This window comes from Pleurodeles waltl, chromosome 11 (genome assembly GCF_031143425.1).
Source record: "Pleurodeles waltl isolate 20211129_DDA chromosome 11, aPleWal1.hap1.20221129, whole genome shotgun sequence".
Lineage (NCBI taxonomy): Eukaryota > Metazoa > Chordata > Amphibia > Caudata > Salamandridae > Pleurodeles > Pleurodeles waltl.
In genome coordinates, this window is record NC_090450.1 from 410147996 (window position 1) to 410173906 (window position 25911).

The following is a 25911-nucleotide window of genomic DNA, read 5'->3' on the forward strand; positions in this document are numbered from 1 at the left end:
GCACATACCCTACCATTGAAATGTAAAGTTAGGATAAAAACGAAATAATTCAAGTTAAAAGTGCATTGACATATGGTTGTGTCTATTTCCTAAAATAGGTGGATGTTTAAATTTAGAAAATGCAGACCTATTTTGTTTCCCACCCCATATAGTTATCTGAGTTGTATGCAAATCAACATATGTATAAAAGACTGCACTACAATACCAAACATAAAATCAAAATCTGAGGTCCAAATGGGGACTTATATGTTAGAGCTGTCTTAACTGGGAAGCTCACAACATAAATCAGGATAATTTCTTTAACAATTGAAGATTAAAATGTTAAGGATAAACTTAGGTAAATTAGAAATTGTGAACTGATAAATAATGTGTATCAGTGAACCCTAAGGAATAGCAGTTATTCATCCCTGCCACAGAAGAACTCACAGGTAGGTGAGTGTAAATGTTTGTAAATGTGCCGCGACAGATAGACTATCCTACTGGTGAGACCTAATTCTTAATATTGTATTTCACTCAATCAATCTAATATTTCGTTTATAAACAAGGAAATATCCTAATTAATAGTAGTTACAAATATCTTCATCAAACTACTTAATTTGGAGCAATACATGTTTTCTTAGACTGTAACATAATCCTGCCTACCAATTCTGAATTTTCTTCATATCACAATCAATTCTGAAATCAATCTGATTATTGGTAAAATTAACTTTGCATCATGGTCTTACATTATCCTTCCTCAATCATTGAGTAACAGAATAATTTTAAACTTATTAGACCTTACCATCAGCTACATATTTAAATCATCCTTTGAGACAGAAAGTAATCCAACATTGCTTGAACACTCTTGGTTTGCCTTAAAATGTAAAGCCTACCTTGACCCACAGGTTTTGGTAATCTTAATATTCTGATCCTAATAAAGAACATTAAAATTAAGAGATAATATGAACTCTCTGATGCATTGAGGTTGTATGTCAAGATGCTGTTGCCAGAAATATTGCCTGACATAGCGTGCCTTTAATGTCAGTTACACAACAATAATCCCGTTTGGTGTAGGTTTTCTTATATGAACTCCAATGGTAAAAAATTTTGTAAACAATATTTTGGATACAATGTTATGGTACCACACTAAACTTCAAAGGTTGCACTATGAAAGCAGTATCACCTATGTGTGGTGAACATCCTTTACAATGCTTAAGATTCACACCTTTAGACTAGAGACAAAGAGGACTACACCTGAAATACATGTAAAAAAATATATATATATCAAAATTGACACTTATACCTGGGAGTCATATGAACTTGGCAAAATGTTGTGTGATAGATTTTTTGCAGATGCATCTGGAGATTAATAACTTATGTGGCTGTTTGGTTCTTATTAGTCACTAAAGAAACAGAGGGTGCTTGAAAGAGTATTTCCTATTTCTTCTTCATATTTTGTTAAATTGTTCTCTTACCTTGTTGGTTATAATTTTCTTGTTTTCCTGCATAGTTGAGATGGCATCTGAGATTCTTTCATGAATTGTGCTCATTACTGTTTCTATGTTAGATGGTGCTTCAAACCTGTCAGCCACTAGCAACATTGAATCTGGTGGAAACAAGCAAATATACAATTATAAGACAGATAAGAGTTGTTCCAGAGTTTATTAGATACTACTCGAAATGTTGATCAATCCCATTGTGAAGGCAGAAAGACAAGGATACTGGAGATCACTGCCTCTTGAACAGATAACAATATCCAGAATAAGAGGACAACAGCCTCCAACAGAAGAAAGACATCTATGAATAAGAAACTTTGCAGGCAAAGGTTTCTTGAAACTATTAGTAAGAAATTCAACAGGTTAGATTTTTGTGTAGAGCATGCACACAACATATATTTTGCAGATCTCTCTCTCTGAAGTTTGCATAACTGTCCTGTTCCATTGCTCTCCTGACCATCAGTAGCCACGTGGTGGAAGACTCTCGACCATTTGGAAAACCCTAATGTGGTGATGGTGATCCTACTATAGTCTGGTGTCAGGCTCGAGTCTATAATGTCAACTCTGTTAGGAGGTCATGGAAAGGAGTTTCTTTGAGTCTTGTATATCTCTGAGAGGCCCTGGACAAATGGAAGAGAGAAACTGCAGAGAAAAGATGTCAACTTCTGATGGGATGTGTAGGATGTTTTTACCATCCAGTAACTAAAACAAACCAATCATCTTTTGAACAGGTGAGGTCTCACTGTATAACACTGGTGATATGGATGTTTACCATATTCACCTTCTGTGTCTGATCTGAAGGCTTCACTGGACTACAGAAAAGATAAAATTGAGGCAGAGCCTGCCACTAGCAAGCCCTGAAAAAAACTGGATGGAAAGCTTTGGAGAGCCCACAAGAAAGTGAAAATACGACAGGGACGATGAAAATGCACTCCTAATTACTTTGAAAAAAAATGCATCTGTTCTTTTAATGTGGTAAATTCTTATATTTTTGGTCTCTGATGAGTTTGGGTGCATGTCCCGTGTATAGCAGTGTGTGGAAGACATTGTAGGAGCACGTGTGATTCCTGACGCGTTCTTAAACTGTAGCTGCAGTCTTTGCATAAGGGTTCCAACAGCCCCAGTTCTATTTCTGCTGTTGGTGTACTTTGTTTTGCTAAACTATGGTATCGGGAGCTGAGGAAGTGATCAGCTATCTTCTTCTTCAAGGTAGCAGAGAGAGGAGTGCTTATTGGCCTGTCCCTCCTTTTCATTACGTTTCGGGCCTCGTTTGCTTGGGTGAACCTTTGTGTCACAATGAAGGAAGAACTGACAGGACTATTTGTTATCAAAGACGAGTGCTCTGTGATTGGACATTGACTGTACAGATCTAAGCACTAGGATCTGCTTTGGGCCAAAACATGGACAGTGCAATCACAGATCATAAAAACAGGTTAGTTGAATGAACGGATGCTGTGGTAGTGACGGTGTTCTTAGTTTTGGGGGGTATTTAGCTCGCTCTTGAAAAGAACTGTGCATTGTGTGAGCCGCCACAAACAAAAGGAATGGCGTTTTGATATTTTACTGGGGAGCTGTGAGCACCAGGTCAGATGTCAGTCCTGGAAAAAATAGACGTATTTCTTTCTTTATACAGTGATGTTCAATTTCCTGTATTGTGTTGCTGTCATTGGCAGTCAATCCAATATTGCACATTACCCATAAGCTTAATGCAGCTTTGTATCTGTTCTGTATGGGAGCAGACCACAAAAAGGAGCTGTGATGTCCCCATGCTGTCCTTTGGGGGAACCACTTAAGGACTGTTACCTCTGAAGTAGTTACCAATTGCCAGTACAAATGTTGTGGCGTACCCAGTGTTCAACATACGCCATTGATATTATTTAATGTTGCTATGGGGTAAGAGAGGTGTTCTAATCATTTGCAAGATGCTTGTTGATGTAAGGTTATCATGGGACACAAGTAGTGTTCATGCTGGGATTACGCATGAAAGGTGGCCGAGGGTCTGAGAGTGGGATATGAGCTGCCCTGTTGAGATTACTGCATGTGGATCTGAGTGACGCTACTAGTTGGTTTTATAGACGGGGTGAGCACGACCTATGAGAGATTGGTGCATGTGACTTATGAGAGAAAATGGTGTGAAAATGAAGCATTTGATAATGTAATATTTATACGACTGTTTTGCGGGAAAATGAAGCAAAAGATAGCACCAATTTACTTGCCAATTCGAGAGCCTCAGGACGCAGCACTAAATTGTGTTGCATCACACAAGCACCCGGGCCAACTGCAGTGCATGTAGGTCTTGGTTTTAGAGACCAACCTGTTTCTTTAACAACAAAAGTATACCTTTCCTGGAATCTGTGTTCCTCCATTCTACAGTGACTGCATCTGACTCTCCATGCGTGTATTACTGCAAAGACCCCTGAATGACCTTTTGAAGGTCGGAGGGTAACCTTTTGCTCAATGTAGCGCTGCTATTCAAACTCATGCAGAGAGCACGTCTGTTTCAGACAGTCCTCTGCATTCGATCCTATGTAGGTGCCACCATTTCACCTTTTCACTCTGCACCGAACACTGATCCCAACTGTGTTTATATATGTTGGATACAAACAGTATATTTTGTACTGAGTGTTACCCAGTATGAATACACAGTCACTGCTGGACAACAACTGGCTAGCACATGTGCCTTGAATCCTCCCTTTCCTATGAAATTCCTGCTTTTTAACAATATGTAAGAAGCATATTCCCTAATAACTCATATATATTTAATTTGTTTTAAAAAATGTGCGTCATTTATCGAAATGAGTGTGACCAAAGCTGCCATGTGTACTTTTTAAAATCACTCTCATTTTAGTTTCTCTCAATCCTCTTATCTGTTAAGCCAGCGCTTTGCCAGTTTGTCAGCGGATTTAATTTACATTTCTAACTTTCGTTTACAAATTTGTATTTCCACGTTATCGTGTACAGTTAATCCCATGTCCTCTTACTAAAGAATCTTTCTAGCTTACTCAGCAATTACTTTAACCCTTGTTGACGTTCTAACTTGCTATAACGTGTCTGCTTTCCACAATAGAAACTCCCCTTTTATATCTGTAGTTTTACAGAGTCCCTCATTGTAAGGTTTGGTTTCAGTCAAATTCACTGTCAGTGTATTTCATATACAACAAGAAGGGAGTCTTATCTGGTGTAAGAAATTGTCGTCTTTGTGATGGGTAAACAAAGACAAGTATGTAAATGTCTTTCAAGTGGAATAATGTTTCGCTGTTGCACACTCATGAATCCATTCAATGTCACTCACTACCCAATCATCCAACTTAGGCAGATAAGTACATTTGCTGTGCTGTGTTGCGTGAACAGGAGAGAGCAGAACAGCACCATATCTTCTAAATTGCTGTTCTGTTCTCTCCCTGTGCTTGTGGACTTTATGCTGCCATGTGCCAATGCAGACCGCCCTTCCACATGGTGCAAGCGTGTCTGAGTTTTGGTACGCATGTTTTTTTTGTACAGAAAAGGGTCAGTTTCCGTACAAAAAACATTTTTTGTCTCCTTCTTCTTATGTGTGTGGTGGAATACAACACACATGCAAGGAGTGAAAAATGAGGGGAACTGAAACAAATTGTCACCCGTTTGTCTGCCCCAGGGAGGAGCGGTAATTTGAAGCAAATGCCTGTCTACGATTCTTTGTAGACAGATATTTGCGTCAAAACATATGGGTGGTTGCATTGGAATGCCCGTGCACTGCTCATGGAAGGCACCTGTGATGCAAAGTAACACAATGCAGCACACTGTGCAGCATTGTCTTACGTTTGGTTACAATCCAATGCAAACTGTGATTTGTGTTGGATTGTAAATACCAACACTTTTTGTCAGGTTTGAGTTAAAAAAGTAATGCAAACCCAAAGCAAAGTCTTTGTAAATCTGGGCCATGCTTTTTAATCTATCCAACTATTTCGTTGCTTCCTCATTCATCCGTCATCTACCCATCCACTGATTCACTCACTTAAGACAATCTTACCTATAAGGTTCCGCCACTCAGTGTCCAGGTCGGCTTGGTTGGCGAGGCAACCTTTCATGACGTTGCGGCAATAATTGAGGCAGGGCTTGACATTTGCCATACCTCTACAGTGAGGGCAATACACCAGTTTCATGATTGCACGAGTGCATTCCTGGTTCAAGGAAACCTTGCAAGACAACGAGAAATGTGACAATCAATGAAAAAATGCAAGATTATATGACTACTAGTAATGGAAAGATAGATGATTTACTGTGCATAGCAATTTCCAGTTCATTGTAGTATGTTTTACTGAGGTACATATTCATTCAGATATAACATAAGTAATTCGAGTGTATGTTAGGATACATGCATCATGCTAGAATTAATACATTACTGAAATTAAAGGTTGTTAACAAGTTGTTCAAAATCAGCTTGGCCAAACAGAAAATGACTGGCTAAAACCTTAAACGGCATGGGCACAAATCTGGTTTGAAGAAGGACACTCTGCCCCACTCTTATTACGGACTATCAATATGCTTGTAGCAAGTAAAGGAACTCCACTTCACTATACAGATTAGTGAGACTTCAAATCAATCCACTGAGCTCTTCAAAGTCTTCCATGAGCTCTCAGTTTTGGAAGTCATCAAGAGCAGATCTTATACCTCAGAAAAATGAATTGCCCCACTGGCCACCTATCAAACAAAAATATTTAAGATACATGTAGCTACCACTCTTAGTGACAAACTCTTCATATTACCCTTTTCCCGACAATCAATTCCACTGCATCATCTTCTCTGTCTTCCTTCCACTGAGAGAGACTTAGGGCCATATTTATACTTTTTGACGCAAAACTGCGCTAACGCAGTTTTGCGTCAAAAAAATTAGCGCCGGCTAACGCCATTCTGAAGCGCCATGCGGGCGCCGTATTTAATCAATGACGTTAGCCGGCGTTAGCCGCCGGCGCTGCCTGGTGTGCGTGGAAAAAAACGACGTACACCAGGCAGCGCCGGCGTAGGGGGATATGGAGCTTGGGCGTAAAAAAATGGGGCAAGTCAGGCTGAGGCAAATTTTTCGCCTCAACCCGATTTGCGCCATTTTTTCCGACTCCCAACCCCCATAGAAATGACTCCTGTCTTAGCAAAGATAGGAGTCATGCCCCCTTGCCCAATGGCCATGCCCAGGGGACTTCTGTCCCCTGGGCATGGTCATTGGGCATAGTGGCATGTAGGGGGGCACAAATCAGGCCCCCCTATGCCACAAAAAAAAAAAAAAATACTTACCGGAACTTACCTTAATGTCCCTGGGATGGGTCCCTCCAGCCTTGGGTGTCCCCCTGGGGTGGGCAAGGGTGACAGGGGGTGTGCCTGGGGGCATGGGAGGGCACCTCTGGGCTCCTTCCGAGCCCACAGGTCCCTTAACGCCTGCCTTTTCCAGGCGCTAAAAAACGGCGCAAAAGCAGCTGTACGTCATTTTTTTTGACCCGCCCACTCCCGGGCGTGAATTTTGCCCGGGAGTGTAAATACGGTGCACATGCCTCGGAGTCAATTTTTTAGACGGGAACGCCTACCTTGCATCTCATTAACGCAAAGTAGGTGTCCACGCTAAAAAATGACGCAAACTCCATGGACTAGACACGTCTAACGCCAAAGTATAAATATGGAGTTAGTTTTGCGTCGGAATTGCGTCAAAAAAAAAGACGCAATTCTGGCGCAAACAGAGTATAAATATGCCCCTTAAATCCTGGAGTCATTTTACAAATTTGAACCATGAAATCCGCCCACAGTAACCTAGTCAGTCACTCTAAAAGCATGCATTGATATATTTCAACAGCTGTCTCTCACCCACTCAACTAAAACATCAATATGATTTGGCTCCAGATTTATTTGCCCATGCCTAAATCCCCTACATTCGTCTGTTTAATGTGAAAAGGCAATATAACCTAGGTAAAATCCAGGTTGTTTGCATCACAAGATTTTGTCTGTCCAATTGATTGGTAGGATCTATATGAAACTAGGGGACTGATTTATGAAAAGTTAGCACCGCCTTTATGTCATTTTTTGACGCAAAAGTGGCGCAAACTTACAAAATAATTATGTTTTGTACGTTTGCGCTGCTTTTGCGTCAAAAAAATTACACAAAGGTGGTGCTAACTTTTCATAAATCAGGCCCAAACTCTTTTGAGTGAAATAATTGCTGTAAAATTAGGATAGTCGGTCATTTTGACCAGTAATTTGCTTTGCCTTTTTGCTGTCAGTTTCTTATTCAGAGCTTTGGCAGTATAAATCTCAGGAATACCATTTGCTCAAAGGTCAATTTTTGAGAGTTCCATGTTAAAGCCTTTGACTTTGAAAATTCTTTCATTTGCTCCCAAACGTTTTGGGACCTGCCTGGTCTTCGGTATCACATTCAACATGCACATGATGTACTGTTCGATCATGTATGCCCCAGTGACACTGAGCTTGAGACACATTCTTTTAGGGCGATGTTGACATCGATTTAGAATTTCCTCAAATTGAATTAGGTGATGTCTTTTTCCAAGCATTTAGATCCTGATAGCAAGATGGATTATCTGACCCACCTGAATGTTTTACCTTGAATCTTGTGTTTTTTGACTAGTAAATGTTGTTTGTGGTTTCTAGGAGTCGTATATATTCAGTAATCTAATTGGACCCAAATTCTTTAAAAGACGCATATTCAAAATCACTGCCTTTTTGATCGGTACAGGTCTCTTCTTGCTCGGCTGCTGTTTTGATGTCTACTCGGGAAGAATGGAATGCAGAATCAATAATCCTAATTTTAATATATTTGAATATTGAATTTTGGGCAGACCCTTAAACTGATTTTCCCCGATGTGCCTCTTAAAACACTGGTTACAGTGGGCCCTGAGCCAAACGATTTTGGGGACCCCTGTTAGTAAGAGCTTTGAATTTATGATTCAATTTCAGTTCTTTCATGTCCTTTGGCCAAGTCACTGACAGTGCACAACAACACTCGTCCACATTCTAAATTTATTTGCATCTAATATTCAGGGATAGTGACCAGTGTTTCAATATTGGCACGCAGCAGCAGCTGACTAATATTACTGCAAATAATCACTGCCCCCACCCTCTCATTTCTCATATGTGAGGCTCCATTGTGATCGAAAGGAAACTTTTTAATTGACCTTGTGTGAAACATAAACACAACATTTCTCTGCAAAATGTCTGTAATAGTCTTTCACACATCCCCCACATTAAAACAAATTAAAGGAAAATAGTATTTAAACATCTTGTTTAAGAATTATTCAGGGTCATCAGGGCAAGACTCTCTGCAGAACAGAGCATTAGGGGGCCCTCTGAAAGTCTGGGGCCCTGGGCCAAAGTCCACTTCGCCAATGCCTTAAAACGTCTCTGGATTACATGGTGCTTGGCACCCTACTCAATTCTCCCTCATTGATCTCACGTTGAACTCATCCAAAACCCCTCCTGCTACTATGATCTCCCTAACCCTTACCACAGACTCTTCCCTCCTCCATCCCCCCTTTACTCATCCCAAGCCTAAATCCTATCACTATAAACTCCCATTTAACACTTCGGATTTTTCCCTCCTCCACCCCTCCATTACTCCAGTCAATCCATCTAACAAACTCACATATCTGCGGCTCAAATTAAATCCTAATAGTACTAAAACTGTACTAATATTTCCCTATACTAATCCACCACTAATTCCTTTTGGGTTCCGGAGTAGCATGCTACTCGCCGAAAAGCGATTCGAAGCCTCGTCAGGGGTAGTAAGTGCTATATAAATACTATTACCTTACCTTACCTTACAATTTCACAGAAATGTCAAATTCCAGCCCTTGAAAAATGTAGACCACCTACCCTGGATTATTAGGCTAAACTTCTCCAACTTTACAGTTAGATGGCAGTATATGCTCACTAGTCCTTTCAATGAGGGCTTCATGATGGAAAACTCTTTGGGCTATCTTTTAATGCTTTCAAACTTGTTTACTGACAGTTTCTGTGTCGGTAAACTACATTAGATTCAGTGTAATTTAAAATATAAAATCATCCAAACCAACCGCCAGTCTAGCAACAAACAATAAAAAAAGCTACGGGTAATTCGCTGAAATTCAGAAAGGAAAGACACCAGAAACTGGTTGCTGCTACCCTGGTGGTGGAGCTACATTTTACCACCCTCTTCTTAGGTAATGTGGGGGTCACACTTGCTGCTTGTATCAGCAATCTGGCTCCCACAGTTCACAGTGGCTGTGTATTACTAGCATACTAAAACTCTTGGCTTGTGATTTAGAGTTTGGTGGACAGGGTACTCTGCCACAAACTCGATGGAGTACCCTGCCCGCCACAGCATTGGTCTGCCTGATGCGTGTTAGCGACAAGCAGACTTTGAGTATTCCAACGAAGAAACCTCGTCGGCTCCTTATACAGAATACTTCCAGAGACGGCCCAACAGAGTAGGGGCAGTCAGAAGAATGGCATTACACCCCCCATCTTATTTAGGGTGAATAGTGTAATGTTGTTTTACCAATCCATTACCCCCAGGAAAAACCTGGTGGTAAGGGACAGCCCTGGAAAAACTTGGCAGTGAGGGATAGAAAAAAAACTATTATAACCCCCACACCATGAGAGAAAAATTCCAGTGTGTGTGGATCATTAATTTTTTGTTTTTCTAAAACAAACTCCAGCTTTGCAAGTTTGTTTATGAAACAGGAAAAAAGCTAAACGTTTGGTGAATGGCTGTCCAAACCGATGGCGGTTGTCCACTAAACCTTTAGTACATCAAAAAGAACCACCATGATTGCTGTCCCTTTTAATGTACAGAGATGACCACTGGGCTGGCAGGTGTCTCTAAATTTGGTGAGCAATAGTCCAACAAGACGGGGAAGGTAATGTCCCCTGCCACCTTGAGGGACTGTACACAGGCCACCAAACTCCAAGTGAAGCCTTGGTCTTTGAATGAGTTTTAGAACAGAACTGACAACACAATATTCGTTTTAAAGTTGATGGAGATGTTGGTAACTTTACTGGGAATGACTCACGTACCCAATATTCCTAAAGGTACTCAACACAAAAGAGACTAATAGAGCTCTCTTTGAAATTCCACACAGGTTTTAAAAATCTAAAATCTATTGGCTGGAAATGTGGGGCTCCCTTTCTGTAGGCATCACTCAATATAGAAATAGTATTCCTGTTGGCGTTGAGATATATGTCCTTTGACAGAAGGCTGCATACAAACATTGAGCTGATAAAGTACATGATTTGCATAATACCATAGAGCCTTGACCTGGTCATAGAGTGTCTACACAGTTGCCTCCAGGTTACATCAAGATGCAACTCATTTTCAATGTTTGCAATGGCTGATAATCTAACCCCCAGTCCTCCTGTAACCCTTCTCCCAATTAGAATGTGCTATGAAGCAGCTGGCAGTATACCAAAACAAAAATTCAAAATTTTAAATAACAAAAATAAGTCTGTTGCCATAGTTCTATTTCATCTTCATACCGATGTTCTGCCTCAAACCATTATTGAGTACCACAGAACTTCTTCCAAAATTGTTACTGCCCTTGGGGCAGCAACAGTGCTATACAGAAACACAATTTTAATCTTTAAGTAACAAAAATAAATCTGTTGCTACGGTTCTATGTCACTTTCCTATCTTTCTTCTGCCTCAAGCTACTATCGCGTACCACAGAATCTCCTTCAGAATTATCACCCTTGAAGGTGTAAAAAAAGATTCTACTTTGCAAACCTGTCTGCTTTATATTCACCAATTCATTCACCTCCGTTTCACCTCTTAGCTGCAATTTATTCTTGTTATAATCCTTATACTTCAGTTATTTAGCTTCAACTTTTTCCAGTACTGATTCATGGACCATCATTGTTTTCCTATTTCTTCCTACACGACCTGTATTCAACTTTGCTCTGAGAACCCTTCCTCCATTGAGAATATACAGGCTTTCACTTGTGCTAGAAATCTACATCATTCAGTATGTATCAGCATTTCATTGGTCATACTGCTCCTTCTCAAAGACACAATCTACCCACCCCAAATGTTAAACTCTTCTTCACCAACTTGTTGATTGTTCAAAGGAAGGTATAAGGAAAGCAGTATAATGACTAAATTCCTAAGAAGCTCCTCTGTGCTTTAAACACATAACTTCATGAGAGAGTTCCATACCATTTGGAGGAGGCTGGCTCTTTATATAATGGATCAAAATGAGGTACACTGTCCAAAGAGTCCAAGCAATCCCCAGAGGTATTACAGAGGCACAAATTAAATCCCAAATTCTCTCTTTTGGGGTAGTGTGGTCGAGCAGTTAGGCATATCAGAGGGTAGTTTTAAGCATGTAAGGCACACACTGATACTGTAAGAAAGACACACTCAGTAAAGAAATCCAACATCAATTTATAAAAAATAACACATATTTTTATATAAACTTTGATATCAAGACCACCGGCATCAGCAGAGTACTTTTCAAGTTATGAATTTTTAGAGCCTGCAAAAGTTGACAGTGCATTTTTCAGATGTGGTAATGTTATCCTAAGGAGGAATAACAAACACTGCATACAGGTATAGTACAGTAACTTACGGGACAAATCTCCTTGACTTTGGGTAAGCGTGGGGCAAAGTCCGAGGCCACACCAACAGTTCACCTCCGATGGCACTGGGGCAGCTGGGTGCAGTGGTACAGTTCAGTGTTGGGTGCCCCGTGCACTTCTAAGGGTATTGGTCTGTTCACAAAGTTGCTGCAGAAGGGGACTGAGAGTCCAGTCTGGGTGAACCAACAAGTGGTTCCAGTTCTTGCAATGCTTTGGGATGTAGAGACACCAGTGGTCCTATTCTCCCCAGTCTGGGGCGTCTGGGTGTAGAGGTGGTTTAGACTATTGGGTTTACCATTACTGGGGGCAGTTGCAGTGTAGGGGGCCCACAGAAACAGGCTGCAGGTGTAGACTGGGTGACAAGTCCGACCAAATCAACAGGTGGGCTTGGGTCTCGTGAGCCGGGGGGGACACCAGTGGTTCTCTCCTTCTCAGTCAGGGGTGTCCGGTTGCAGCGGTGTAGTGGACCGTCGGGTCTCCATCACCAGAGGCTGTCGCTGTGAAGGGAGGACTACAATATTAGGCTGCAGATATTGTTGGGAAGTCCACAGAGGGCAAGCTCAAGTGGGCTTCATCTTTGGTGGGCCTGGGGACCACGCTAGCACCATTGGCCTAATTCAGCTCAGGTTAGATGGCTCGGGTGCAGTGGTGCTGTCCAGCATCAGGTTTTTGGCATTCCTGTTCCTCACAGTTCTATCCTTGGGTGCCTAGGTGGTGATTTGAGAAGCACTGGCAGCTCTCCTGGTTTCTTTGAGGCTGCAGTGGCAGGGCAGGTCAGTTGCTCCTCAAGGGTCGGGTGCAGCAGGCAGGCCAGCAGGGTTGGCACCAAGTCCGTCATGCTCCTTGGTTCTTGGGTTCAGCAGGCTTCTTGTCCACTTCTTCTTTTGTGTCCAGCAAACATCTGAAGTCCTGGTACCATGTGGTCCGCTAAACCCTGAATTTAGGGGGCATTAATGGGAGTGAAGGATAGTAGCAAATGGGCTACTTACCCTTTGGGTCATTACAACCCCTAGAGGACCACTTCCTGTAGGGAGTGGGCATCACCCGAGCCAGGGTTTTTAAATTCCACCACACACAATATGGTGGAATTCCAGAAGCTGTGTTAATTTTAGACTGGTCAGCCTAGGGGTGTGTCCAGCCTGTAAATGCAACATTTCACCTGCTTAGTTAATTTTTCCACCTGTCCAAGTGCCAGGTGGGCTCTGGGACAAGGGAGTTGGCATCCTCTTCTGAGCATACCAAATGCTTCTTTGAAGCTCCATGCCTAGTAATGCAAATTTGTAGGTCATCCGGTTGAGAGGGGTGTGTAAACACCTCTCTCAGAGCAGGCTTTGTCTCTGACCTCCAGAGAGCAAAGGCTCTCACCCTTGGGGGTCAGATTCTCGTTTGGGGTTGGCAGACTGGGTAGAACTAGCCTGTAAGCACACCAGCAGTTAGTACGTTTTCAAGTGGCACCTATAAGGTGCCCTCTAAGGGCATGTATTTTTAAATCCATCATTGGAATCAGTGAGGGTTTATTAATACAAGATGTTTGATACCAAACATCTCTAGTTTCAGTGAAGCCATCACGTAGCTGGGGAACTCGTATTGAGCAGTGTCCAGCATGTGTACTTAAAATGGCTTCACTGCACACTTACTATGTCTAAGAATAGACAAAGACATATCAGGGGCATATCTGTTCTTGCAGATATGCCCACACTTGTAATATAATGCACCCTGCCTTAGGGCTGTAAGGCCTGCTGTAGTGGTGACTTTTAATTATTACATGCAGTCTTTAAGGGGACATGGCACACATGGTGTGTGACATGTTGTATTTTCACTTTCAATAGCACCTTGTCATGCAGCCTGCAATGGGAAGTCTGTATGAGGTTGGTACTGGGTCCCTGAGAGTGGTGCAAATTGTGCTGCATCTCTTAGGGACATTCTTTAGTACCCATGCCCTAGGTACCAGGGGTATAACTTACTAGACATTTACAGAGGTGGTAAAGGGCCTGGCCACTTGGGGATCAAGTGACCAGATGTCTTGTTTTGTGGACGGAACACTGGCACTGGGGGCCTGGTTAGCAGGAACCCAGTGCACTTTAGTCAACGTTGCATCAGAAACCAGGCAAAAAGTGCGTGTGGGGAGTACTGCAACCAGAGCCCAGATCCCTACACCATCTCTGACAGAAAGTAGGTGGAGCCAATCACCATCCTAGTTGTTCTCGCTTGAAAATTTCCCTTTCCACTAGCTTTCTGGAATAAAAGTTTGCCAGTATCACAGCATAACTTTCTCACTCTTGATACAGCCCCATGATTTCCAAAGTCATGGTGACAGATGGCTGATCAGGTCACCAGTGATATAAAACGCCTTGCTTCTAACCACAGATGTTCCACATTCTGTAACCCCGTGTTCCACTATGATATTCAAATTTAAGTGCCAGTTATCATTTTTCGCTCTTAACATCAATGTATACATTTCTAAAAAAAAAAAAAACCTAAATGAGAATTCTATAATCCTTGATACGAGATCATGATGGGACAATTATCTCTTATCTGTGATCATTCCCAACATACTAAAGCCCAGTTTGCCCCCACTATTTAGTAGCTGTCTATTTGCAAACCTTAAAGTCTTCCAAGTGCACTTAATTGCTACCTTTACAGTTGCATCATCCTTAAGTGCTCTAGCAAAACCATCTATCCGATTGCCAGCCCAAAAAGTGCCATATCCAGTCATCACCCTCTTATCCAGTTGCCACCTCTTCCAAACATATCCTCATCCTTTTTATGGGCATCTGACACTGTGAACGGACACAGGTTGCAGTGGTGACTTCATAAAAGGGATGAATGGTTGAGTCAGGAAAGCTAGACCAATGGCGAGAGAATGCTCCCTAAAGAGTGAGGGAGCTATTCTTTTTTTTGTGTCGTAATTTTTTTATTAGAGAAATGCAATAGTACAAAAAGCAGAGTATATTGCACCACAAAACAGTTTGTCAGTGACAAAGGAAGTCAGTCAGTGGCTGTTATACCAAAGGAGAGAGGTGGGAGATAGAAAAGGAAGAAGAAGCAGGGAGGAAGGGGGAGTGAGTATACTTGAAAGGGGTGTAAAAGCATGGGGTTAGTGGAGCTATGTAGCATGTCCGAAGAGTGACGACCTCGGCTCCATAGTACCAGAGAGTTCTCCCCCTCCAATACAGCTGTGAAATACACCTAGGAGCTGGTATTCGGAGGGTGAACTAGGCCATCTATCTGTCAGTCCAGATGCTAAGAACCAAGGGGGAATGGGTGAGGGGTGGGTATATTATAGCACAGCCAAGGCAGAAAGGAGCGCAGAGAGCAATGGTAGTCGACGGGCTGTGCCACCGGGTCGCTGCTCTCTGTGTGTAGGGCGTGGGGGCCACACCTGGATAGGAGTGGGGATATAGGGGATGGTGGGGAGAGGGAGGAGGTTGACGGGAGGGGCAGCAGGGCTGAGAGAAGAGAGGGTGGTAGATAAGAGTGCATATCCAAGGAGATCAGCCTAGAGAAGCGTAGACTGCTGCGGGTCCAAGTAGTGTCAAGTGAAGTGAAGCATAGTATTACACTACATGGTGAGGTTGGTAGAAGTGAGGCAAAGCATGGTAGCGTAGGCTATTATGGGGTAGTATGGGAGGGGACGGGATGGGGAAGAGGTCGGCTACGCAGATGAAGATGAAGACGCGGAAACAGAGGGTCAGGTAGGAGAAAAAGGAGAAGAGAGACATAAAATAGAGTGAAGAATACAGGTAAGGGGGAAGAAATAAGTGTGAAGGCCAAAGGACTAAGGCCTAAGGGGACCCAATGCCCATCATGGTCTGGTGGGGGACGTGTGGGGGGGAAGGATTTGGGAGGGGCGGGTCTGGGGGGCAGAAGGGATGGGGAGCTGAAGGTGCAGTGTTGGTGGTGGTAACATGCGGTGGGGTAGCTGGGTAGTGAGCAGTCAAGGATTCTCCTGCAAGAAAGGACATCCATGTCTGCTCAAAGAGAGCAGCTTGATCTCGCATATGATAGATGACATTTTCATGGGTGGCTGTCCAGACCATTGCCGCCATCCAATCTTCTGGAGCGGGGGGGACAGTAGTCCTCCAGTGATGGAGGATGCAAATCTTTGCTGTCGTTAGGGCCGTGTGAAGCGGTCTTCGTAGCAGTCGGGAAAGATCGGGGAGGTGTCCCGTGTCGTGCAGGAGTGTGAGAGAGGAGGAGAGTGGCACCTGAAGTGTCATAGAGGCACTGAGGGTGGAGCCCACCGCTTCCCATAAGGACTGGACTGAAGGTCACTCACAGAGGATGTGGGCCAGATCGCACCGGGTCTCCGAACATCACCAGCAATCCGCGTGTGGTCACAGACCCGCTCTGTGTAATTTCACAGGTTTCCAGTACCAGTCATGAATTATGTTAAAGAGACAGAACTTCAGACGGGCTTTCCAGGTACCCCTATCCAGGGCCTCCATTATATCTGACCAGTCTTCGTGTCATATTCCGTCTGAATGTGGGTCTGCCAGTTAGAGAGTAATGTTTCAAGGAGGAGCTGCAAACAAAAATGCTGTGTAGGAACCTCATATATACCTGCAATCACACCCGTGTAGTGGCCCCTTGTCTTAAGATAAGCCACTACAGGTGAGGCCTGAAAGACCAGTGGGTGGCTTCCATACTTCGCTGAAGACAGTGCTTAAGTTGTAGATAATGCCACTCCTGGCGAGGATGAAGACTGTATTCCCCTCTTAGGCTCTCAAATGGTTTAAGTGCACCACCCTCAATAATCTGGTCCAGACTGTTAATGCCAGCCGCGCTCTATTGAAACCCACTGAGAGTATCTCCCCAACATGCAGACTGTCGTTTCCCCAGAGAGGGGCCCGAGAGTGTAAAGAAGAATGTATTCCAAGAAGGCGATGTGCTCTACGCCAGGCTGCATGCATCGCCTTCAATATCGGGTTGGCGGGGTAGGTTTGCGGAGGGCCAGTACAATACAAGCCACTGAGTCTGCCTCGGTGTGAGAGTAGCATTTGTTCCGTAATTACCCATTGTGGTGGATCCAGCACTCCGGGGAGCATATATGCTAACTGGGACAGAAGGAGAGCACGGGTGTAGTGTTCCACTGATGGAAGCCCCATGCCTCCGCAAGAACTGCGTGCCATAGGTTTTGCTGACTCCAAATGGGAGCGGGTGGATCCCCACACAAAGGATCTGATCGCTGAATCAATCAGTCTCAGGGTCGAGAGGGAGGCTTAGAGGGGTAACATACCTAACACATAAGTGAAGCACGGCAACATGACCATCCTTACCACCTGTACCCTGCCCCACATGGAGAGGCCCTAGTGAGACCATTTCTCAAAGTTCATATTCATATTCAGATTATCTGCCACCATGTGTTCTAATCCTCAGTTAACGAGTATCCCTCGATATATGAGGTGGATCCGTGTCCAACGGAACGGGAATCCATGTATCACTGCCTTCGTTGTGATAAGTGAGAGGGGTAGCGATTCGCTCTTGTCCCAGTTCACCTGATACCTGGATAGGGTCACAAAATGGTCAATGATCTCCAGTGGGGCCGGGAGGGAGAGGCCTAAGTCTGCTAAGGTAAGTAGGATGTCATCTGCATATAGGTAGAGTTTAGAGACCCCCACCCTGTAGAGGTATCCCTGTAAGTAGTGGGGATGGGCAGATGGTGGCCGCAAGCAGCTCCATAGCCAGTGGGAATAGAAGTGGTGAGAGGGGGCAGCCTTGACTCATCCCTCTACGGATTGGGAAGGGTTCTGATATGAAGCCCCCGCAGTTGACTTGAACCATGATACAATCTATAGCAGACAAATTTTGGCAATTAATTGATCACCCAGACCAAATTTTCAAAGAGTTGCGAACAAGTAGTTCTATTCGATACGATCAAACACTTTTTCAGCATCTAGGGATAAGGCTAGGGCTTCATCCGACAAATTTCTGGCTTCCCACAGGGTATGGGAAAGAGTGCAGAGGTAGTTCCTAGAGGTGCGTCCTGGTACAAATCCCACTTGTGTATGATGGATTAAGGATGGGATAACTTTGCGCAAAGGGGCTGCTAATATGCTGGCCAAGGTTTTTATATCTTCATTCAGAAGGGAGATGGGTCGATAGCTGCCACAGAGAAAGAGGTCTTGCCTTGGTTTAGGTATAACCACAATCACTGCCCTATTGGAAATCGCTTCCAACAAGCCCTCATGGCATGCCTCCCTGACGGCCTTGTATATGGACATCCTCTCCCGGTGATTTATGATAAGAGAGGTTGGAAATGGCCTGTGCTATTTCAATCTTACTGGTCTCTCCTTCTAGCAGGGCTTGGCCCTGGGCAGATAGGCAGGGGAGGCAAGTATTTTCCACGAAGGCCTCCAGTTGAGCAGGACTAGCGTTGAGAATTTCCTGCATGCGGTGAGTATTTCCCCATTGGGGAACGCAGTGGTGGGGATGGCCTGGGCAGCTGCCCTCTGGTGAAGTTGAACTGCTAAGAGTTGACCAGCCTTTTCCCCCGCTCACAGTGTTGTCCTTGCAGGTGTTGCAGCGCATATTTGGCCTGGGACGTGTATAGTTCATTGAGGGCTGTTAGACCTGACAGCCTTAGGGTGGTCATCCCTAACTTTTTGCCTGCCTCCCTCCACTTTTGAGATACTGTGTTTGCTGGTTTTTAGACTCTGCGCACTTTGCCACTGCTAACCAGTGCTAAAGTGCATGTGCTCTCTCCCTTTAAACATGGTAACATTGGATCACACCCATTTGGGCTATTTAATTTACTTATAAGTAAGTCCCTAGTAGAGTTCACTATATGTGCCCAGGGCCTGTAGATTAAAAGCTACTAGTGGGCTTGCAGCACTGATTGTGCCACACACTTCAGTACCCCCTTAACCTTGTCTCAGGCCTGCCATTGCAAGGCCTGTGTGTGCAGTTTCACTGCCAATTCGGCTTGGCATTTAAAAGTACTTGCCAAGCCTAAAACCCCCCTTTTTCTACATATAAGTCACCCCTAAGGTGTGCCCTAGGTAACTCCTAGGGCAGGGTGCTGTGTAGGTAAAAGGCAGGACATGTACCTATGTAGTTTACATGTCCTGGTAGTGTAAAACCCCTAAATTTGTTTATACACTACTGTGAGGTCTGCTCCCTTCATAGGCTAACATTGGGGCCGTCCTCGTACATTGTTTGAGTGGTAGCTGCTGATCTGAAAGGAGTAGGAAGGTCATATTTAGTATGGCCAGAATAGTAATACAAAATCTTGCTGACTGGTGAAGTTGGATTTAATATTACTGTTTTAGAAATGCCACTTTTAGAAAGTAAGCATTTCTCTGCACTTAAATCTTTCTGTGCCTTACAATCCACGTCTGGCTGGGTTTAGTTGACAGCTCCTTGTGCATTCACTCAGACACACCCCAAAACACAGGATACTCAGCCTCACTTGCATACATCTGCATTTTGAATAGGTCTTCCTGGGCTGGGAGCGTGGAGGGCCTGCTCTCACACAAAGGACTGCCACACCCCCTACTGGGGCCCAGGCAGACAGGATTGAACTGAAAGGGGACCTGGTGCGCTTCTAAGCCACTCTTTGAAGTCTCCCCCACTACACATTTGGGTATAAAAACAGGGCCTCTGCTCTACCACCTCAGACACTTCCTGGAGAAGAAACCTGAACCAGAAACTGCACTCTGCCAATAAGAACTGCTGGCTGCCTAAAGGACTCACCTGACTGCTTTCTGAAGAGGACTGCTGCCTTGCTGTTGCCCTGCTGTCTTGCTGCTCTCTTGCCTTGCTGCAGAAGTGCTCTCCAAGGGCTTGGATAGAGGTTCACCTCCTGTTCCCTGAAGTCTCAGGACCTAAAAGACTTCTCTCCCGCAGCTGAAATCCCCGTGCGGCAAAAATTCAACGCACTGCCTGCCGAGAACGAAGCACAGCCTGCTGGCGGTGAAAATTTCACCGCACGCTGAGTCCGGAACGACACAGCCCGACTTCGCAACAGAAGATCAACGCAGCGCCAGCGACGCAACTGGAACTTTAACGCACAGCCTTAATGGATTGACGCAAGCTGACTCAGAACAATGCCGCCCGACTTCCTGAGAGGAATCGACGCAGCGCCTGCCGTGCGGAAGAAAATTCCACGCATCGCCTACTGGAATCGACATAGCCGCTGTGACTTCGCTCCGCAAGCCCAGGATTCCACGCATCGTCCCCGGGGCGTCTGAAAACCCCGCAACCTGAAGAGGATCCAAGTCCACGCACCGGAAATCGACTCAACGTCTTCCCTGCGTGGAAAATAATGACGCAAGTCCGTGTGCAAAGGGGCGAAACTGACGCACACTCACAGTTTTCCACGCATCTCCTCCTCTGCAGTCCCTTGCGAGGATTTTTCAACACAAACCAGGTACTTTGCCCTGCAAGAGACACTTGTTGTTTCAAGGAGAACTTAAGACACTTTTTATTGCTTTTATCGTAATCTTTTAACTCTAAAGACACTTGATATCACTTTCAGTGATATCCCTACATTTGCTCATTTCATCTTTAATCGTTTTGACCTGCATTTATTCAGATAAATATTATATATTTTTCTAAACACTGTGTGGTGTATTTTTGTGGTGTTATATTGTGGTATTGTATGATTTATTGCACAAATACTTTACACATTGCCTTCTAAGTTAATCCTGACTGCTCAGTGCCAAGCTACCAGAGGGTAGGCACAGGATAATTTGGATTATTGTGATTTGCCCTGACTAGAGTGAGGGTCCTTGCTTGGACAGGGTGTAACCTGACGGTCAACCAAAGAACCCATTTCTAACAAGAGCCATACCAGCCCACTCTAGCTGCTGAAGAGCAAGTATAGATAGTTGGGTTGTATACTGTTGGGTGAGATACGCAATGTCACCCTCCAGTTCTGCCTGGTGTACTTCTTCCTGGTGTGCTGTTCTATGTTTGTTGGCCTGTGCAGCATTGCGCATCATTTGCCCGTGAAGGGTCACTTTTGCAGCTGCCCTCAAAACCCTCTGGGAGGCGACAGAGCTTTTGTTGTCACGCATGTAAGTGGACACGTGGGAGTGCAATTGTACTTTGCCCTGGAGGGTGCGGTAGTGGTGCATGGCAAAGCGGCATGGCTTGCGGCCTGCAGAGAAAAGAGCCATGTCGACAGATATTAGGATCGGTGAGTGGTCTGAGAGACCACACTCCACTATTCGAGAGTCCCAGATCTGGGCTACCATGCCATGTAACATGAGGAAGTTGCTAAGCGTGACTGAGTTCCGTGTACTGACAATAAAAATGTGTATTCCCTGTCTGTTGGATGTGTGAGCCTCCAGTAGTCCACCAGCCCATGATCTGAGGACACGTCAGTTAGGATGACCCTGTCATGGTTGCTGCAGGTCTGGTCCTATCAAGCACTCCGTCTCGGGCCAGGTTCCAAACTCCCCCTATAACGTAGCGGGCTGCCCCGATTTCTGCAAAAAGGCAGTTGCTATGTAGTAGGAACAATCGCTTGGGGCCTGTGGATGCACATACTGAGCTGACACATAGCGAGGAATCCCACACTTTCAGTTTGGCTAACACATATCTCCCCTCATGATCAGTTCATGACTTAGTGACAGTTAAAGGCAGTGTATTACGAAGCAATGTCACCATCTGACATTTCCTTGTTATTCCACTCCCCAGCATCTGCGGTGCAGGACAGCAACTAAATACCGCCCTCCCTACTCAATCACGGCGCAGCTTACTGGATTCAACATCACCAAGATGCATCTCCTGGAGGAGAGCTACATCAGCCCGCTGGACTGGAGGTAAGAGAGCATCTTCTTTCGCTTCACAAAGTGGGTCAAACTATTGACATTCCAGGATAGGATCTGGAGTGGACGGGAGGGGAGTGGAGCTGGACCAGCCATAACAGCACTTGATGTGAGAGATGAATTGAAGGGTAGGAAATATGGAGGCCAAGGAGAAGAGGCGTCAGATGCAGCAGGGGTAGGGGCGGTGGTGGAGGAGGAGGAGTTGGGGGCATCGGTTTCCCGTCTGTAGTGGCTAAGGGCTAAGGGAAAGTGGAGGAGGGCAGAGTGGGATGGCTTAGGGGAAGATGGGAAAGGAAGGGATGGCAGAGGGAAATAGGGAGAGGGGGTAGACAAAGAGTAAAGAGAGAGATAGAGGAGAAAAGGGAGGCGGGGGAGAGAGATAGCTAGGTGGTAACCGGGGAGGAAGGCGAGGCTTCCGGTTATGAGCAGGGGCAAGGCCCCAAGGGTCCAGATCTGTGGACTGCAGGTCTAAACCTGTGGAGCTTCCGTCCTCGGTCAGCCAAGTGCAGGGTGCGCACGGCAAGCCGCTACAAGGAGAGTAGCTGTGATCATCGTTTGGAACTGAACGTGGTTCCACAGAGTCCCAATTAAGGGGGGGAGACGAGATGGGTCTATCTCTAGTGTCTTCTTATGACCGAGCAGGGGGAGAACACGCTAAGCTGCCCATGGGTAAGAACAGTTAATAGTGGATAGTGTCCCCTGTGGGGCCATATTAGGTATTAACAGTGACAGTGGACAGTCTACGGAGCATGGGCAGCCCGTCTCCAGCATCAACTTAAACAGAAAAACATCACCAAAATATTCGTATTGAGACATTGTGGACCAGTACATTTTGTTGTTTAACCCAGCAACTATGTACAGCATCCTGCATCTTACATGTTACTTGTTACACTGTACATTGAACGTATCCTTGTTGTTAATCTAGCAGAAACCTGGTATGCCAATGGAGCGATCGGTAAATAAGTAAGGAGGGGGAAGAAGGGGGGACAGAGAAGTCAGAAGCCAGAAAGTGGCAGTGCAATAGACCTCATAACAGAACTTAAAATATCGCCCTAGGAAGCCTCATCCATAGTCTGATTACACCACAACTAGGGTATATCATATAACAGCATGGAGCGAGATACTCATCCTGCCACCAATACAAGGACCATGTCCCCAAGTCTCGATCATGTCTCTCGGGTCATGTGAAGCCCACGTCGTCGCTGTGGCTTCAGGTGAGGATGTGGAAAGGTTTCAGAGGGGAGCGAGACTTGTCCCTTTCAGACATCTGAGTGTGGTGCGCCAACGCCTGCGGCGCTTGATCTCTGTCGCCGTGGGTTCTCGCGAGCCTCTCTGGGTCCCTGCCTTTGAGGTGAGGATCATTATCGTAACAGTTTCTTCCCTCCAATGTGGCTTGAGGAGGTGGTGCACCCTGAATGTCAGTGGTCTGTCCCTGGGACTGGTCCAGAGACATCATGTCCATTACCTGGGGCGACAGGTTGTCCAAGAAAAGCCGTAGGTCCTCTGGTTCATAAAAAGCCTTTGACTTGCGATTTTTGATGATCCTTATTTGCGCTGTGTCAAACAAACCATTTTTCACATCCAGTTGGCGTAGTCGGGGTCTGAGGGACACGAATACTATTCAACAGGTATTGGTCTCCTTTCAGAAGTCTGCTGTGATGCGGACCTCATATCCTTTAGTTTGGAATGGTCTATGGTAGCAGGCAGTGAGAAGGAGTTGGTGGGCCTGCCCATGTTGCAGGAGGCAGACAATGACTGGGCGGTCTGGATGCGCCATCCTGCCACCTTGGTCCCAGACGGTGCGCCCTCTGGAACTCCAACAGTGGGTCAAAGGTAAAGCCTGTTAGTGTGGGAAGGGCAGTCCATAGAAAGGCATGGATGTCTGTCTCTTCCGTTTGTTACGGGAATCTAAAAAAGCGGACATTGTCTCTGCGACTCCTGTCCTCCAGATCATTAAGCTTACTGCAGAGGATTAGAAGTTCTTGATCGCGGTCCAGCGTGGTGTTGAGATGGTCCTCCAGTGTCGATACCCACTGCTCCAACCACAACACTCAGGACTGGAAACCCGCAATATCTAAGCATATGGATTTTGTCTCTGCTGACAGTGAGGATATAGTGGAGTCAATTCCTTCAAGTCTGTGACCCACAGCTGTGACTTATGGAACTATGAGTTCCATTGTTGCTTCCTGCATTGGACAAGCTGTGGTGCGGGGAAAGTCTGCTGACTGCGATCCTTTGGCAGAGGTCATGGATTGTGAGTGTTAGGGGGGCTTTGGAGAAGAGAAGTTGTCTCGCTAGTTTACCAGAGGGTTTACCTGCGGTTTTGCCATTGGGCAGCTCTAGGACAGGCTTCTTGTGTTAGGACTGCAGGATTGAGTTCCGGGGTCCACGCCCCTGGCAAGTGGACAGGGTTCAGTACCAGAGGGGGAAATAGAACGAGGAGGCTGGAGGCTGTCCTCCAAGTCCAGTTATATGAGCTTGCTCAGTAGAGATATGGATGCAGTCCTGGGTCCCCGCCTCTCCTGGTTAGTGCTGCCGCCCAGATAGGGGCCAAAGTCTTCTGCTACAGGTGGGGGTAGCTGCTCTACGGTTATTTAACGGCTGGGACCAAGGGGCCACCTCAGCCATTGTGCACAGAGTAGCCTTCGTGCAGGAATGGGGTGGGGGGTGGGGAGGCGTAGCTGGTGGTCCAGAGTCTCCGGCTCCAAGAGAGTCCTCACCTATGGGTACCACCCCTTTCCGGTGCTGTAGTGGCAGTGAGGGGTGGGGGTGACCGACCCCTTGGCATATCCCTTGATCTCCTTTTTGTTCACTCGTTTGAATCAATGGGGCTTTGTCCAGCCTCCCTAGCCCCCTCCAGCAGGCTGCTGGTTGGAGATGGCAGCGCTGGGCCTTGCAGTGCTATGTAGAGGGTGGTGACCAGAAAGGGGGGCAGGTCCCCCGTTGTCCACTGTAGTGTTGATGGTGTGGGTGCGGGGACCACGTCCATGTTATGCCCCCTGCTCACCTTTCCATAACAATGAGGCCCTCCCTGCAAGGCCGCGGGCCAGAGCGGGATCCCACGGTAAGGGTTCCGCTGGTGTTGTATGTGGGGTGGGGGAGGCTTCCAAGAGAGGAGGATAGGGGGAGACCCCTACAGGATCTGCTGCTGAGATGCTGGTGGTGGAGCCACTAGCTCTGGCCCTGAGGCGTGTCTTAGGCCCGCCTTCGGTCCCGCCCAACTGGTACTCAAGGCCGCCATCTCACTCAGCCGCCTAGGACTCTCCTGCGTGTCCTGCGTGTGTTCAGCACTGGGCAGGCTCTTGAGTAACTTTACTACTTTAGACTATTCACAAAATCTGAGTATAAAGTTACTCAAAAATGTAGACCTACAAGTCTCCACCTCCTGAAAAAGTGTGTGCAGACAAATTTATGACTGCAAGCTATTGCTGCAAAAAACAAAAAAATGGTAGCACGTCCAGCACCACACAGGGACAATGACTCACACTACAACACCTTCCCATAGAAAATAATGGAGATAGGGATATAAAATACAACTCCATAAGAAGGAATGGTAAATGATGTGACATTATTTAAAATAAGTAAAATATTAATAAATGTACATTAATGTAAATATTATATAATTATTTAAATGTGAAATAGTTTAACTTTTTTTAAGAATTGATGTAAGATTATGTTTTAATAGAATAGAATTAAATTACTTTTAATTCACTCTACAGATCACATTTAGTGATTATTATTGCATGATAAAAACATATTTTTTACTTTAAATGGGAACTTATGTTTTAGTGTAAACTTTAGCAAAATATTTCTTATTTCATTTCATATTTTAAAAGTAATTAAAGATTTAATTCAGAATGAAGTTAATAGCTATAGTATTTCATTCCTTTTGTTCTCATTGAAACAAATAATAATTTCCAATAATATTTAACATAAAAATATTGTATTAACTTTTTCAAAGTTTAACAAACTTTTTTAGTTTTTCCCACACTTTATCATATGGCGCTCTCTACCCAACCAGTCCCCCTATTGTATAGTACAGGGAAAGTTAAAAGAACTTTATTTAACTCAAA

The 25911-nt window shown here is 45.0% G+C and overlaps 1 protein-coding gene across 2 annotated transcripts in view; it reads right to left on the bottom strand.

Moving 5' to 3' along the window:
• The window catches only part of GPC1 (glypican 1), a 448857-nt gene that overhangs the window by 68357 nt on the left and 354589 nt on the right, over window positions 1–25911 (bottom strand). For both annotated transcript variants that reach the window (XM_069213742.1, XM_069213741.1), the window contains 2 exons: window positions 5485–5650; window positions 1455–1585 (listed from right to left, as the gene is read on the bottom strand). In XM_069213742.1, the coding sequence (XP_069069843.1) occupies window positions 1455–1585; window positions 5485–5650 (297 nt within the window). The remainder of the gene's footprint in view (window positions 1–1454; window positions 1586–5484; window positions 5651–25911) is intronic.